The sequence below is a fragment of the Triturus cristatus genome, chromosome 11 (genome assembly GCF_964204655.1).
Source record: "Triturus cristatus chromosome 11, aTriCri1.1, whole genome shotgun sequence".
NCBI lineage: Eukaryota > Metazoa > Chordata > Amphibia > Caudata > Salamandridae > Triturus > Triturus cristatus.
The window spans coordinates 380,375,203-380,390,812 of NC_140594.1; the positions used below are offsets into that span (position 1 = coordinate 380,375,203).

Genomic DNA, 15,610 nt, shown 5'->3' on the forward strand with positions numbered 1-15,610 from the left:
GACGCAGCTGTGGTCCGTCCAGTGGAGTCCGGTGGCGTGGCTGAAGGTGATGTGTTTGCTGGATGAGAAGATGGGGTCGAGTGTGTGTCCGGCGTGGTGGGTGGGGGAGGTCACCAGCTGCTTGAGACCGAGGTTGTCGAGGCTGTCCAGCAGGGTGGTGGTGTTGCAGTCGTTGTTGTTCTCCAGGTGAAAGTTGAGGTCCCCGAGGAGGATGTAGTCAGCGGAGGGGAGGGCGTGCGGGCTGATGAAGTCGGCAATGTCTTCGCTGAATTGTGTGCGCGGTCCCGGGGGTCTGTAGATGAGGGTGCCTCTGAGGGTGGTCTTGGGGTCGGTGTGGATCTGGAAGTGCAGGTGTTTGGCGGCAGTGAGGGTGTCGTCGGTGTTGGTCGTGATGCGGATGGTGTTCTTGTGGACGATGGCGATGCCTCCTCCAGCCTGGTTGACGCGGTCCCTCCGGGTGATCTTGTATCCGTCCGGGATGGCGATGGCTATGTCGGGCGCTGAGGATGCGTTCATCCAGGTTTCCGTGAGGAAGGCGACGTCTGGGGCTGTAGTGTCGATCAGGTTCCAGAGTTGGACGGCGTGTCTGTGGACGGAGCGAGTGTTGAGCAGGATGCACTTCAGGTGGTTGCGCCTGGTGCTTGGTTTGGCGGGTGCTGGTGAAGTGTAGGTCCGGATGCAGGAGAACTTGCAGGAGTGGCAGCTGAAGGGTCCGTGAGTGCCTCTCGGCGTGGCTCGGTAGCATCCGGGGATCCGGCCGGCGTTGAGTGCGTTGAGTTCGGATGCGTCGTAGGTCCGGCGGGCCGGGTGGGCTCTGCGGGTGCCAGGGGGTCTGGCGCTGGGCACGGCCCAGGCGCGGACGGGCTTGCCTTTGGCGCGCCTTCGGCGCGCTGTCGGCGCGCCCGCTGCGCGTCAACGCTGCGCGTCAACGCTGCGTGTACGCCTGGTCGCCATTTATGGCCAAGTGGGAGGGAGGGAGGAGCAGCTGGGAGGCGGGAGCGGGGAGGGTACAGAAGAAAAAGGGGGCGTGGCCGCGAGCACGGTGGCGGGGAGCGGGGCGGGGGGCACAGGGGCACAAGGTAGAACAATACAACACGGATGGGACAAAGGACAAAATAGCAGATGGCACAAGGGGAGAAAAAAACAGTTAACTACAAGGGTGGAGACAAAATGAGGAGAAATAAGAGTTAGCACGAGGGGAGAGACAAAGCAATACAGTCAATGCACGCGGGCCCGCTAGAGCAGCGGGGAGCGGGGTCGTGGCGGCAGGCTCAGCGAGGCTGAGTGCAGCAGCGGGATGGAGGGGCACACGCTACAGCTGGTGGCTGTGCGGTGCGGGGGTGTCCTGAGAACAGGTCACACTCACCTGCGCCGCACGGTCGCCATTTATGGCCAAGTGGGAGGGAGGGAGGAGCAGCTGGGAGGCGGGAGCGGGGAGGGTACAGAAGAAAAAGGGGGCGTGGCCGCGAGCACGGCGGCGGGGCGGGGGGCACAAGGTAGAACAATACAACACGGATGGGACAAAGGACAAAATAGCAGATGGCACAAGGGTAGAAAAAAACAGTTAACTACAAGGGTGGAGACAAAATGAGGAAAAATAAGAGTTAGCACGAGGGGAGAGACAAAGCAATACAGTCAATGCACGCGGGCCCGCTAGAGGGGCGGGGGTTTTGAGCCATTTCCTGTCGTGGGCACTATGCCTACCCCTACAAGTGAGGTACCATTTTTATCGGGAGACTTAGGGTAATTCAGATTTGTAAAGGAACTGTTATTACCTATTGACTTGCGATGCATTTCTGCCTTCCATATGAAAGACATTGTGTAAAAAAGAAGTCATTCTAAAAAATGACTGATAATTCTCATGCTAGTATGAGTATCCCAATTTCGGAAATGTGCAAATATCTACTGTTTCTAAACTCTATATTTTGTTCCCATTTCAGAAATACATAGGTGTCTTTCATACCGATTTTTCCATGTACACATTTTTACAGAATAATTACTATATACCCGGTACATAATAAAAAACCATTGCAAGTTGCTGCTCAGTTTTTGGCTCTGGGTTCGTCGGGTTCTTGGTGAACCTACAAGTCCTATATATCCCCACAACCAGTAATGTCCTGCGGATGTAACGGTATATTGCTTTCAAAGAGCTGTCAAAATTAGAAGAAGTTACAGGTGAAAACGTTGACACAAAAGGCGCTTTTTTTCAACAAATTTTCAATTTATCCTATATTTAACTGTTAGTTTCTATAAAGAAACCTTGATGGATCTACACAAATTACCCCTTGCTGAATTCAGAATTTTGTCTACTTCTCTAAAATGTATAGCTTTCCAGGATCCATTAATGCTTTTGTACCCATTTCTACCATTAACTGGAAGGAGGTTGAAAGCACAAAAAATTGCAAAAATAGGCTATGTCCCAGAAAAATGCCGAAACTGTGTAAAAAATGTTGGGTTTCTGACAAAAGTCCGGTATCCGCTAAAAGCTGGGGAAATGGTGATTTCAACCCCACAAACCCTTTTTTGATAACATTTGCAGGGAAAAACCCAGATGCTTTCATTTGCAGCCCGTTTTTCCCATTTTCCCCCCAAAAAACAAAATTTTGCTGTATTTTGGCTCATTTCTGTGACCCCTCCAGGGGAATGCACAAACCCTGAGTACCTTCAGAATCCCCATGATGTTGGAAGAAAAGGACGCAAATTTGGCGTGGATACCTTATGTGGTCAAAAAGTTACAGGGGCCTCAGCGCGCACTACCCCAAATAGCCAAAAAAGGGCGTGGCACAGGAGGGGGAAAAGGCCTGGCAGCGAAGGGGTTAAAAACCGTTCAAGGCAGTTTCTTCTCCCACTATAGCCCGCTGGGTGCGGTGGGTGATGCAAGAGGCGGGCATCAACACAAGAGCTTTTGGTGCCCATTCAGCGCAGGGGGCTATGGCTTCGAAGGCATTTACCCTAGGCGCTCGGTTAGAGGAACTGATGAGAGCCGCAGATTGGTCATCGGATTCTACCTTTAAAAGGTTCTATTTCAAGCCAGTGCTGAATGTGGCTCAGGTGGTTATCGATAAGCTTTAAAGGAGCATAATCCTCGCCTCCGGTCCTGACATAGAATAGAAATTTTCCTAGCCCACGAGTAGGTAAGTTTCAATTCTATTAAGGACATGGAGGCGAGGATTATCCCTTCCCCGCCAACTCACGGATTGCAGATTTCCCCCTTATAGCCGTAAGTAATCTTTTCAGTCTGATTTAAAGGTCATATGATGGTGTTGAATTGATTTATCTTCATGCTTTACCAAGAATTGTGCCTTCATGTTTGTTCAGTACGTTGATTTACATGATCTTTTCATGATGTACTGTTGATTGACTATGCTTTGCATGATTCGTATTCTTTGGCTGATCAGTGTTGTTTTTTTCAGGGAATGATAATTCGAAGTACGATGCGTAAACAAGGGAGAGTTCCTCCAGCGAAGAAAGGGGAAGTGCAAGGGAGACGGCTGAGATTTATGGGATGAGAGACATGGACATTGTGAAAGGACAAAATTAGTGACTGTTGTTTTTCCTTTCCCTGGACATTTGGGAAATGTAGTTGTTTCACGTTGTTTGAATAAGGCTGCTGTGAAAATTATATTTATTAAAGCGAAGGAAGAGATAGTATAATCCTCGCCTCCGTGTCCTTAATAGAATTGAAACTTACCTACTCGTGGGCTAGGTACATTTCTGTTCTCTTGCTGCTCACATTTTGGACTTCCCTTCATGTTTCCACATTAGGGGCCTAAAGTAGTAATCCCTGCTTGCAAATCACGTTATGCAAATTGCTCACCCACTGCATTGTGAACAGGAATACAATTTGCGATAAAATTTATGTTCAAAAAGGTTGCATCCCAAATCACTCATTTAAAAAAAAAAATATCTTTTATTGATTTTCATATAAGTAAACATACAGTTGCACATGTATCTTACACACTAAGGATGATGCTTTCACGAGCTTGTGTACATATAGACGGATGTTCCAATCATGAGATCGTGACAATATACACTGTAATAGCAGATGTACTTGTTTACATGTACAGAGCATAACTTTCTCCTTTGACATGCGCATTGTCAAACTGTATTGTCATCTTATGAGTGCATATTTCTGCCAATTATTTCAAATCTTCGAGTTCACCCGTTAACTTACAGGTATTTTCCAATATATATTTCCTCCCGGAGCATCTCTGGTGATTACATACGATATATGTAATATGGCAGGAGTGAGGGACAGGACCACAACATATGTAGGGAGTTGGCGTTGTTAAACTGGCACCGCGGACAAGCGGAGGTGTTAATGTTGAAGTATTTATTTAGTTTATCCGGTTAGAGGTACGCTCTGTGCGTTATATATGTTTGTATAAGTTTGAATTTGGAACTTCGTGGTATGTAAGTAGAGCTAGCTAGTATGCGTTCCCATTCCTTATCCGTCCAGGGTTGGCCCCTGTCCTCAGCCCAACGTTCACAAAGACTCATCAGTGGTTTATCCCAAAACACTCATACTCAGGTCACAAAATGAACTGGCTAATGAATATTAATTAGCCAGATTGCTATTTGTGTCTTCCTGTGCTTGGCTGTGCATGTAGGAATGCCAACATTCAAGTGCCAACAGACCTCCAACCATTCCCAAACAAATAATTTTTTTTACAAAAGTCCTGAAGTGGACAGGAGCTTTTTTTTTTTTTTTTTTTTTTTTAAAAAGGTTTTCTATTTGTGAAGACATTAGAAGAGCATGCTGTGATCCGAGGAACGTATTCCTAGTTTTCATTTTAGCTGTTTTTGGTTTATGTGCATCTGTGTGATCTCCAGATGTGCACTCCCACCGCACTGTTCCCAATCTGGGCTCCCATTTCACTTGTCTGATTGCTATATCCTCTCACTTTACCTTGTCACATCTTAGTTTTTCCTGCTGTCTAAGCTTTCTTTTTGCTAGGCCTGAAAACCATCTCATAGCCAGCTCTCATTCTATGGTGCCCGCTTTATTTTTGTAGACTGGCCTCCTTTATCTATCCAAATGCTATAAAAGCAGAATCCATTTTTTTTTAACTGAGGTCAATGGTATTCTAAAGACGTTTCTCTTCTTGCTTTTCAGGGCCCAACTATTTCCAGCTGCGCTGCTATATCTTCCAGGGTCGGAATTTGAGGACTGCTGAATGCCAGAGTGTTTTGAGTAAGTGGACAAGAACCTTACAGCTGTAAATCTCAACACAAGGCCATGCTAGGGTTGAACTCAGAACTGACACTTTAATTAGGCAAGCTTCTCTGTATTTGCATAATGTTCCGATTGTCAGAAAAAAGTACCAGTTTTACCTTTTTTGGTGTTGACTATTGACAACTGTGTGTTTTGGGATGAGCTTGCTATTTTATTCTTGGTTTATGACTATTAGTGAACATTCTGAAGAAGAAATGTAACTTAATTGTAATCCTAGTACTGCATCGTAGGAATGTTCATTTAAGTAATAATCAATCCTCCATCTTTTCCGGTTCTCAATTATTCATCAAATGAGGCTTCTGTGAAGTTGAAATTCTGCATATTGCCTTCAAAAAGAACTGAGAATGTGAGGGAAACTGTTAGTACATTGTATGGTAGGATTTGGAAACTGCTGGCTCCTTAAAGGAGCAGTTCATGTTTTTCATCCATATGCACAGTTTTTGAGAGTTGGTCCAATGTTGCCTTTTTTATTGTATAAAAGTGGTTATTGCCCGAATGTAAAATTCAGACACTTGCCTGTTTGTTCTTTGGAGGTTGGGCCTACATGTTGGAATACTGCATTTTTAACTTTAATTTACAGCATGGATGATGATTTTTGCATTTTCCGGGATACACGTAGGAAGGTGGGAATATTACACATTTATGACTGCAGTGAAGATACCTGCAATGCTGAGCTCAGATTACAAGTATGTAACATTACGTTCCTTATTCAAACTTTATTGGGTGTGGGTGGTATCCCTTTGTTCCTTTTCTTCAACACAGTCCGTGCAGTATAAGGGTCACTCGTATTCAGGAAGCAGGCAATTGTGCTGGTCCTTTAAGGTGTCTAAATATTTTATCCCCCTTTCTTGCTCTGAGGACATAAATACCTGACCACATACCTAGAATGATGCATTGTATCTCTGCATTTTCTATCCGTTATTGAATTATTTGAGTGTTCTGTGGCTTGGTTTTGGTGTAGTTCCCAAACTTTCAGTTTTAGTGTTGACTCCCCGTTGCGGTGCGGAAAGGTTTCCCAGTAGAAAACTCACGTGAGCGCGCCGGGAGGGACTTATATGGCTGTACTGACGTCACATCTGTAGACGACGTCAGAGCGGAGCCATGCGATGCCATCCCCCGGTGCGCAGAGGTACTGCTGAAAAATCTCCGGATCCAGACTGGCGCCTGGAGGATATTCTAAGTTAAGAAATTTGTGGCTAGACTGTGTCTCCACCAGATACATCATTACCGAAGGTAAGTAACTTGTTCGTTAGGGAGCACAACCACCACCCTCCACGAATAACGGAGACATGTATAGCAAGATCCAAGAGAATCAATGTCTAACTCCCAGGAACCCACCCAAAGTTCCTGAGCACACCACAGATAGATATATTTTATTATATGGTTAATTACATTTTTTACAATACTGTACACATGTATAAAAAGGTAAAAAGGTAATATGAATAAAAATAAAAATAATCTTATATTCTGCTGTTAAAATCTAATTTTACAAAACTATGTGTTATGAGCCCCAATGTAGCCCATTATAGGCCTAGGTAGTAGCACGACCCTTTACCTACATTTGTCCTACCTTGCTCTACATAACGGTTCTGGTGCTGACCTTTTACCTTGTTAGGTGCTGAATAATTGTTGTTTTTTTCTTCGAAAACTAGACTAATTTATTATGCATGAGGATTCTTTGTGTGTCTTAGTAGGATTACTATCTTCTGCATAATAACTCTGTAAAAAAGTCACCGCCATCGTCATCCTTGGCCGACAGACCCACAGTTTCAAGTTTATTTTATTTTGCTTGACTATTTAAAGTCCTTTTCAAATTAATAAAACATATAAAACAGCACAATTAAATATAGTTCCAAAGCATGCCATTAAAAATATCATTTGATGAGACTTTTTTAAAAGTATTGTTATAAGTCCATAATGCATGTGCAAATACCTAATTATTATAAAAGTGTTGATCAGTGACTTTGGACAACAGTAACAAGGATTGACTGTTATCTTGTGAGTAAATTAATAGGGATACATCATTAATTATAACCACCAGCATTACTATTGCACTCATTATAACAAAGCCTAAATTGTCGGCGAGTCAATAAAATTGGGCATATTAGGGGGGCGTGGCGTGGCTTTGCACCAAAGCGAGATGGCCGCGTAAGGGAGTAGCTCTTTCCCGCATATCCCATATTGTGGTGTTACCTTGCATCAACAACGGCCCACTGGGAGAAGAGGTCGCGACCTGTGGTCCGGTCCTGACTGTGGTGCACCCGGCCTGCTGCACATGCTGTGGTTTTTGTGGCTGGTGGACCTGGTGGGTTGAGGTGGGGAGACATAACCTGAGAGTGCAGATCGCGTGGAGACAGGTCGGCTATCCAAGCCTGGGACCCAGTCGCGAGAACCGACGCGCTGATTGCGCCCCCCTCTTCATTTACAGATAACATTGAGCCGGCTGGGGGGTGGAGGTGAGGGGTGAAGACCTGCATATTCCTCACCTGTGACGCAGAAGATCTGTGACGTGACCAGGGCGACCCGCGCACGGGTTGGAGTGTGGGGAGTGGTGGACCCGTAGTCAAAATGAGTGGAAAGGGCACCAAGCAGTCACAGCAAACCAGACTAGATAAATACACCTTTTCTAAGGTGACTGTTCCTGAATCCTCCTCACGAGAAGCATCAACCGGGGACGCAGAAGATGGCCCCTCCGGCCTCACCTTGAAGTACGTCATGGAGGCGATAGCCGGAGTTCGCACCTCGATGGAACAGAGAACGGACGCAATCGCGGTGGAGGTGACTCTCATCAGAGCGGACTTTGAAAAAATGAGTGAGAAGGTTCAGCAGCTCCAAGTAACCACAACTAGCCTAGTCAAAGATGTCTCACAGCTCCAGACCGAACTCCGCGACCTGAAAACCTGCAGGAAATACGCAGAGGACAAGCTTGACGACTACGAGGGGCGCTCCCGGCGCAATAACGTCCAAATTATTGGAGTGCCGGAGAGGGCGGAGGGGCAGACACCTGACCTCTTTGTCGAGGACCTGGTACTCAAACATCTTTGCCCTAAGGGATTATCCAAGTTCTTTGTAGTAGAACGGGCTCACAGGGTTCCCGGGGGACGTCCGAGACCTGGGGGCCCGCCCCCCGACCCCTACCGGCAATGTTGCTTAATTTTCGTGATCGGGACACGATCCTACAATGTGCCAAGGCAGCGCCGCCCCTCAAATATGAAAACAGAGTCATTTCTTTTTTTCCCGGATTTTACCCAAGCTGTTCAGAAACAAAGAAGATCCTTCCTCACCGTCAAAAAGAGACTCAGGGATAAAGGCCTTAAGTACGCCATGCTCTTCCCGGCTTGGCTGCGGGTTGAGGCAGACTGCAAACCATGGTTCTTTGACCGTGCTGAGAACGTGGCAGATTGGCTGGAGGGATGGAGAGATGCAAAGGAACATAATGCCCGCTGAGCTCACTTCAGTGGGAGACTTTGACCGTAGGGCGGGCCTCCCGTGTGGTCTCATGTATTTGATTTGTTCCTGACCCGGGGCCACATCAGGCAAGCCCTATGGGTGGCCTGACGGCCAAGAGGTGTATTGCTTCCCCGACTTATCCTGTGCCTTTGTTTTGTGGCCAGGGAAACTGGGGGCTGTCCCATGCGGGGAACGATACTAATTTGTATTGGTAACTGTGGTTGGGATGGGGGTTGGAGCACCTTTTTCCTCACATTTAGCTACTTAGTTTTCGGGTTGGGCGACAGGCACTCTGCATGTTAATCTCATGGGTAGTTTTAGGCTCAGAGTGCAGGGGAGCAGGGAGGGGGGTGGTTGGAGTTGGGAGTGGGCGAGGGGTTTGTTTGTTCTAGTTCAATCGACAGCACTATCTACTAGGGCCCCTGGAGGCAAGGCAGCGCCTGACACTATCTATGGATACACAGGGGGATAGGAGATTTTCCTTGTTGAGTTGGAATGTCAATGAGCTTGGTGACAAAGTGAAGCACCTTGGTCCTCCAATACCTTAAGCGCCATTCCCCAGAGGTGGTCTTCCTCCAGGAGACACACCTAGTAGGTAACTCCTGCAAGGCACTAAACAGATGGGGATGTAGATTAGTGGCCCATTCAGGTTTCACCTCCGGATCCAGGGGGGTGGGAATTCTGATTAAGTGGTCTCTTCCCTTTTGTGTACAGTCAACACGCCCTGATGAGTGGGGCAGATACGCAGCGGTGACGGGACGGTGGGAGGGCAGTACACTCACCCTAATGTCAGTATACATACCGCCTGGTCTGCAAACGCAAACATTTTCCGATCTACAGACCCAGTTGCTTTCACTTCCTGAGGGTCTCTTGCTAGTGGGAGGGGACTTCAATGCCATAGTCTCTGGTGCCCTTGACCGTCACCCCCCTCGTGACATTGGCCCCTCGTCTCGTTGGCTCTCGGACTTCCTGGAGTCCTTTGGTGTATCCGATGTGTGGCGGACCTTTCATCCTGGTGACATCCAATATACTTTTTTCTCAGGGGCGCATTGAAGTTACTCTCGCCTTGACTATCTCATAACTCCCGCACCCCAAGTTGCGCACATCCGTGAGATTCGACAACAGCACAGAGAATCTCTTGCCACTCTCCAGTATGGACCCGTCTGGCCCTGGGTGACATGCGGGTGGGTGTGATTGCACCCATCAACCCCTGGTTTCTTCGCAACCCCCTGGTTCGCAAAGGTCTCCTGAGCAATATGTCCCACCTGAGTTTAACAAGAAAGGTAGGAGATATGGCTCAAACTACTCTTCATCGGGGTCGGATACTTACTCTAGTGATTCAGAGACTGAGAATAATATGCAACCACTCAGGAGAGGGAGAGGACAACAGTCTCGTTCTTATCAAAGGCGAGGCATGCCGAATCCCTACCAATCAGGAGGACCGTGGTGGCCTCCAGCACCATGGGGGTACCAATTTCCCCCTTTTACTCAGCCCATGCCCCCTTTTGCAGCGCAGCCCCCCTTTTCCGGTCAACCGCCTTTTTTAGGGGCAGGCCGCGGACGGAACAGAGGCAGAAGGAGAGGACAGCCGCAGGTACATTGGCAGATGGACCAACAACTTCCCAACACCCGCAGCAAGAAAGGGCAACCACAACCAGGGACAAGCACGGACACAACGAGTTAGTCGTGAATTTAAGTACCAGAATCCTCACACCTTTGGAATTACTGGTCCTCAACAAAGGTTTGGGATATGTCCCAACCAATGAGGGAAACCTATTCCAGCTAAGAGTTGAAATGGCGAAATTTTTCAGGAAAATCCGTTTAAATTTCTTCTTTAAAGACAGGGAACTCACCACATCCCCAGATGATTCTTCTGACAAAAATACAGGCCTGAAAACACCGTCCACGTTCAACCCTCCAGCTCATTCAATACCTGACCGAGTTAAAGTGTTTGAGCAAGCGGTCATTCATGACATCACAAATCTTGGTACCAGAAAGGATAAAATCTATCATAATCTTTCTAAGAGTGAAAAGCAAGCCCTCACCACCTTAGCTAATGATGAGTCCATAACCATAAAACCGGCCGATAAAGGTGGAGCAATTGTCATTCTGGACACCGAGGCATACCGCACGGAATGTTTAAGACAACTCAATGACCCTAAGTCATATAAACGTCTGACTGAAGATCCGACTCCTAGACTCACCAGAGAGATCCTAACCCTGGTTGATGACGCGAAAGCTGCTGGCTGGATCACAGAGCAGGAAGCACGCTTCTTAACACCTACACATCCTGTGATGCCATACTTTTATGTTTTACCTAAAATACATAAAAGCCAAAGACCACCCCCCAGGGCGACCTATCATATCCGGTATAGGTTCCTTGTTGGAACCTCTTTCCACCTTTGTGGACTTTTTCCTTCGACCACTGGTCAAGGAAATGCCCAGCTACTTACAAGACACCAAGGACGTCCTTCGCTTACTTCCTGACATCAGTTATGACATAGCAACAGATCTCTTAGTCAGCTTTGATGTGGAATCTTTGTACACCTCTATTCCACAAATAGAAACCTTACAAGCTATTGAGAGTCTCCTAGATTCAAGAAGTTTGGACACCATTACACCGGTGCATTTTATCATGGAATGTGCCAGGCTGGCCATGATGGAGAACTTTTTTAAGTTCGAGGAGACCATATATCTGCAAGTCTCGGGTACATCTATGGGCAGCATTTTTGCGCCCAGCTTGGCCAACCTGTACGTCCATCTTTTCGAGTTGAACAATGTCCTCACTCAGTCCAATCCATTTAGAGACCAGATAAAAATCTGGAAGAGGTACATTGACGATATTTTGGTTATCTGGCAAGGTTCCCTTGCATCTTTGCTAGATTTCCATGCTTGGTTGAACTCCAGGAATGACTTCTTGCGGTTCACTGTTGTTTCGGACAAAATCCGACTGCCCTTCCTAGACATAGTGATTTGTCCCAATCAGGGAACTCTTGGTAGTGAACTCTATAGGAAACCCCTATCTAAGAACTCACTTTTGAGTTTCAGCAGTCATCATCCTAGGTCCCTTTGGGAAAACCTCCCCGTTGGACAGTTCCTGCGTATTCGCAGAAACTGTTCCGACGTCAGCACCTTCAACCATCATGCAGAGGACCTATCCATTCAACTGAGAGACAGACAATACCCCAAGCGTTTGGTGAGACAGGCTTGGAAAAGAGCCTCGAACAACAACCGAGGAGCTCTTTTAGAACCCTCCGTGCCGAAGCCTCCTTTGTCCAGAATGACATTTGTAAACACTTTCAGCACTTGGTCTAACCAGGTACAGAAAACGGTGCGAAAACACTGGCGAGTTTTGAATATAGGCAATGAGAATTTGCCTTATCCTCTTTTTTCCTTTAAAAGGGGTACCAATCTCAGAGACAGTCTCGTACACACCAGACCCAAAGGAAATATTTCCACCATCAGCAACACCTTATGGGATCTACCACCAGTCCAAGGCCATTTCCCATGTGGTCAGTGCTCAGCGTGTCCACAGACTCAGATCACCAAGACCATCGATATAGGCACAGGCATACCTTGGGTTCTGAAAAAACAAACCAACTGTAACACAGAAAAAGTCATCTACCTCATCACTTGTCCCTGTTCTTTGCGTTACGTTGGTATGACCACACGCAAAATTAAGACCCGTATCAATGAGCACAATCAGACGGAACAAACAGGCTACTAAACTCACCAACCATTTCTTGTCACTCAGACATAAACCGGAAGATTTGAGATGGCTGGTTTTGGAACAACCTTATATTCCCACACATGTCACGGATATTACAAAATTTCTGTTCCCTAAAGAACAGAAAGGGTTTTCAAACTTAAAAGTGACATATCTGGTTTGAATGACGACATTCCGTGGTCGTCACTTTAAACTCATAGAACACTCAGCCTGGATCCTATCTGTAACCTTTCTTGATTCTCTCATCAACATACTTTTCTGTCATATGCTGTTTCTCGTGTATATTTATATTTTGATTTGATTGCGTGACTTATACGAGACCAGTAAGATGAGAGATGTAGTACACTTTGACTGTTTAGAAGATCACTATCCTGATAGATTACTCCTTGTTAGTTTTCCATACCTTCACTGTACTCTTCTTATAAAATCGATTCTTAAAAAATCGATTTAAAAAATCGATTTGAGAATGCATATTTGATCTTGCAATCTGTCCCTCTCAAATTCTAGTTATCGATGACAGAATACAGACACTCCTCTGCATTCGGCACTACATTTCCCAGCTAACCTTCAACACACGTAGTTTGGACCTTTGTACGCTCCGTAGCCATTGACACGGAAGTTGATTCGCACACGGACGCGATATTATGATGCTTCTCCTGCCCAGTCGGCACCTCCCCTTCCAGCTCGGACGACAGAGCGGGGTACCGACGGACAGGTGGGTGTTTGTGTGTTGACCTCTGTAAACTATCACTTAATGGCGTGTTTTTCACTCTTTTCATTGGCGCGCTCTTTCGCGTGCTCCCTAGTGACCACTGTCGGCTCTTGTGCGTTCCACTGTTACCTGTGTGAAACAGTATGCAGATTTCCCAATGTTGCCTTTTCCTCTAATGGTTGATGAGGCGTTTCCATTCTCCACAGGTCATTATAGACAGCGAGGGGTTTCGCCTTGTATCCTTATGCACCAAGGATACGTCACCCTTTCTGTAAAAGTTAACATGGTGCTTTTAATGCTTGAAGGATATTAACACATAGCCTGTCCTATGCAAGCATGTGATATATTTGAATATATTTTTAATACATTACAAGAGGGAATTCCTTCGGTTCCCCCTTTTTTGTTCACAGACCACGACCCTGCCATGTTCTTACACTTGTCCAGCTAAGCACTCCATCTGGTTATTTCTTTTATCCTCCGTGAACTAAACTGGTCTTGTCCACTGGGGATTATTATCTAAAATCTACCTTGAAATTTCCTTTTGTAGAGCGGTGCCTCAAAACCCTGAGCAGATGCCAGGCGAGGCGAGGTGCGTACCCACAATTTTCCGGGTAAGTGCACATACCGAGCATCGATTTGACTACGGCCATGTAATATATCTACGAGTATTATATAAAAAATTACCAAAAATTCTTTTAGGATATGTTCTGTAATTACACTGACATTGTATAAGATTAAGTTGAGCTTTCCTTGTTTCATTTTCATCTAGGTTCTTCTGACCTGTAACAGTTCCATAGGGACACACAGAGCCAATCAGGTTGTATTGTATACCAACTTGGATAATAACCTTTTGTTTTTCCTATTTTTTTTATACACCTCTTTGCAGTAGCGTCAACAAGGTCCTGATGAGAGCTTGGACTCTAAGGTCCAGAAGCCGAAACATGTAGACCGGCAATCTGACAGTTATTTGTTAAGCTGTCTACGCACTGTTTTTAAAGTGGCATCAAGATAGCGCCAGAATAAAACTTACAGCATCTTGGTAGCCATTTTAAATAGCACTTTTCCTCTTTACTGATTGTACCACTTTTTTGCACTGCAACCATCACCCTACCGTTTATATTCACGCCTGGGACAACTGGATAACCACCATAACCATCAGAGTGGTCGGTTCTCTTAGTACTGTCCTTAGTTCCCAGATGATGATAAGCCACCTCTGGTGGGTGATGGGAACTAAACTTTTTTGATATATTTCTCTTTGATCATATTTTTTGGTGCCTCCACTTGTCTGTCTTGTCAGTGTTTCCCTTATACAGAACATCAGACCAACAGTATTTTTGTATAGTATATGTTGATTTGGGGATTTATACTGTAGTTGGTCTTTAAACATCTCCCTTCGACCCTCCCCCACCCCTTTCCTTTTTGTGAGAGATTTTTGTATTGAGTCCTTCCTTCTCTCCCATCAGGTAATGGGGTTGGCTCTTTCCTAGGTAGATCCTTGCATTTTACACCTACATACTTGCTGGGTACACTTAGGTACATCTAGTTAGGGTTTGCATAGAAGGAGTACTCATGGTTACTGCCATGTATCTACATGCCTGCATATAATCAGTGTTTTAGGACCATGGTGGAATTCTACCTTTTATTTACTCTGTTGGTGCTTATAATTGTTTACATATGTTTCTGTCAAATGGTTGTTGCAGCACATCTTTTATACTAGAATGACGCTGGTTCAATAAATGCTTATTGAAAACGTTCCCACCGTTTATTCTGTATATATCTCTGAGACTGGGTGAGTACGAGTGACAGAGCGAAAAGTACTGTACTGTCACCACGATCCCTGAGGGGCCAGGGTTGTCACGTTCGATAGTTGCCAGATTCACTTCGTGGTAAGGTTGTGGGGCTTATGGTGGCACTGAGAGCTAGCTGGTCTACAGACTAACATATCTTTTGGGGGTGTCTGGAATCAGTCTGGACACCAATCTCTTAGTTTATGTTGTCTAAACGCTCAGATCCTTTATATATTTGCAGGAACTTCACGACAAATGAAACCATCAACAGTTCAAATGACCCAGAAACAACAATAGGGATGGAGCTTGCTGATGCGTCAGACTATTCCTGTACTAGTGTATCCTGAGTTTCTAAAGTTAGCTGCTAAACGCCATAATGTTTGTGCATAACTTTACAAAAAGGCTCTTCTTGCTATGCTGAGTGGGTCATACATCCTGGTGGTGCTATATTGGCTGCTTAATTTGATTCATTGCTTGCCAATTTTATACATTTCAATGGCAGGATTCCCCCTTTAGATAGCATTCAACATCTTCACTGCAAGAGCGGACATTTAGGAGCCTGAACATCGGGCATAGCCAGTATTTTCTCATTGCAAATAATTTTGTGCAGATACACACAATGTGCATTAGCTATTTGAGTGTTGTTCTGCAGTCTCCACGTTCAATCAGAGCACCATTTAAGCACTGGTACCAGTACA

At 45.8% G+C, this 15,610-nt stretch overlaps 1 protein-coding gene across 1 annotated transcript in view; it reads left to right on the forward strand.

Moving 5' to 3' along the window:
• Window positions 1-15,610, forward strand: part of LOC146784224 (myoferlin-like) — a 3,625,175-nt gene that overhangs the window by 917,390 nt on the left and 2,692,175 nt on the right. Inside the window, exon 9 of the mRNA XM_085634512.1 lies at window positions 5,117-5,194. Coding sequence (XP_085490638.1) covers window positions 5,117-5,194 — 78 coding nt within the window. The remainder of the gene's footprint in view (window positions 1-5,116; window positions 5,195-15,610) is intronic.